Source organism: Apus apus, chromosome 10 (genome assembly GCF_020740795.1).
Source record: "Apus apus isolate bApuApu2 chromosome 10, bApuApu2.pri.cur, whole genome shotgun sequence".
Taxonomy (NCBI): domain Eukaryota; kingdom Metazoa; phylum Chordata; class Aves; order Apodiformes; family Apodidae; genus Apus; species Apus apus.
Window position 1 is genome coordinate 2,074,280 of NC_067291.1, and position 1,348 is coordinate 2,075,627.

The 1,348-nt window shown below is 59.7% G+C and overlaps 1 protein-coding gene across 1 annotated transcript; it reads left to right on the forward strand.

Annotated features, from left to right (window-relative positions):
• The first annotated feature begins 8 nt into the window (after positions 1 to 8).
• PML (PML nuclear body scaffold) lies at positions 9 to 1,348 on the forward strand. The gene is made up of 3 exons (XM_051628424.1): positions 9 to 220; positions 326 to 482; positions 579 to 1,348. Exons 1-3 carry the CDS (start codon positions 122 to 124, stop codon positions 1,169 to 1,171), a joined length of 849 nt encoding a protein of 282 aa, XP_051484384.1. The 5' UTR covers positions 9 to 121; the 3' UTR covers positions 1,172 to 1,348.

Consider the following 1,348-nt stretch of genomic DNA (forward strand, 5'->3'; position numbering starts at 1 on the left):
CTCTGGATCTGCACGTTGCCCCCATCCCACCCCGTGCTTAGGAGGAGCTGCACTCAGGGCTCTGCTCGTGCTCACTTGACCCACACCTTGCTTTTGGGCTCTCAGCAGGGCTCCCCCCCCCATGGCCACCCCTCTCCTGAGACACAACACACCCCCAGCCCAGCCCTGGCAGCACCAGGACATCAAGCCCTGTGGTTTTCACGTCATCACACACAACGAGGTCCTTGCCCGTGGCCAATGATGCACCCAAGGGTGCTCCTCATGCCTTCCCAGCCAGGTCCAAGCAGGCAGATGGGACTTGGTTCCCTTCTCCACTCTCTTGCAGGCCTCCAGCAAGCCCAAGGACAGCAAGAAGCCCTCCAGCCCAACGTGGTCCAGGAGTGGCACCTCACCCCACCACAGCACTGGCCCCACCAGCCCCTGGGACGACAGGTGGGAGCTGAGCACCTTGGTGTTCCTCAGCTTGAAGGTTGACCAGAAAAGTGAGCATTTGCCTTTCCTGGGCACAGAGGGCTGGGGGGGGGCAGAGAGGGTCACCCCCAAATACTGACTCCAGCCTGGTCCTTTCCCCTCTGCAGCCCAACGCATCACGGAGGTGGCAGCGACCAATGGTGAGAACACCTTCAAGATGCTGATTCAGAGCCCTGAGTCGGTGCTGGTGCTGCTCTCCCAGGGTGTCACCATGGAGGTGGGGATGCAGAACCTCCTCTGGTACCTCTCCTCAATCCCCAGGCCTGTCCTTGTCACCTATAACTTCTGGGCACTGGAGCTGCCCGCTCTCTTTAAAGCCCTGGATGCCACGGGCAGGAAAGTGGACTTCTGCCACATGGTGCATGGTTACATGGATATGTTGTCCTTGATCAAGGAAAAACGGCCTGGAGCCCCTTCCTACAAGCTGAAGAACCTGCTGCAAGAGCACCTGGGGCAGCAGCTCAACTCTTGCAGCACGTTGGCCACGGCCAAAGCCTTGCAGGAGCTGTGGTGGGCCCTGGAGCTCCCTGCCCAGCCCGAGGTGGGGACAATGCTGACCCACTGCAACCTGCAGAGCTACACCATGCTGCTGCCCTTGGTGCACGAGAAGCTGCTCACCAGGAAGGCAGCCAAGACCCTGGCCCGTCGCAACCTCATCCTCTGGAGGGTGAAAGAGGTTGTGAAGGCAACTGTGCCATGAGCTGAGCTGGCCAGGTCTCAGCTTCAGCGGGCCAGGGAATGCCCAGCGTGGCCCCACATGGGATTCTCAGAGCCCCCTCTGCTCCCAACACGGGGGCTGAAAAGGTCCAGGACACTCTAGAGGGAAGAAACCAGCCAATCAGATGAATACCCTTATCAAATAAATGAGGTACCAACA

Coding starts and splice junctions, on each gene's coding strand:
- PML (XM_051628424.1), top strand. CDS start 122: ATGGCCACCCCTCTCCTGAGACACAACACACCCCCAGCCCAGCCCTGG. Junction 221..325: donor ACGTCATCACACACAACGAG/GTCCTTGCCCGT, acceptor ACTCTCTTGCAG/GCCTCCAGCAAGCCCAAGGA. Junction 483..578: donor CTTGAAGGTTGACCAGAAAA/GTGAGCATTTGC, acceptor TCCCCTCTGCAG/CCCAACGCATCACGGAGGTG.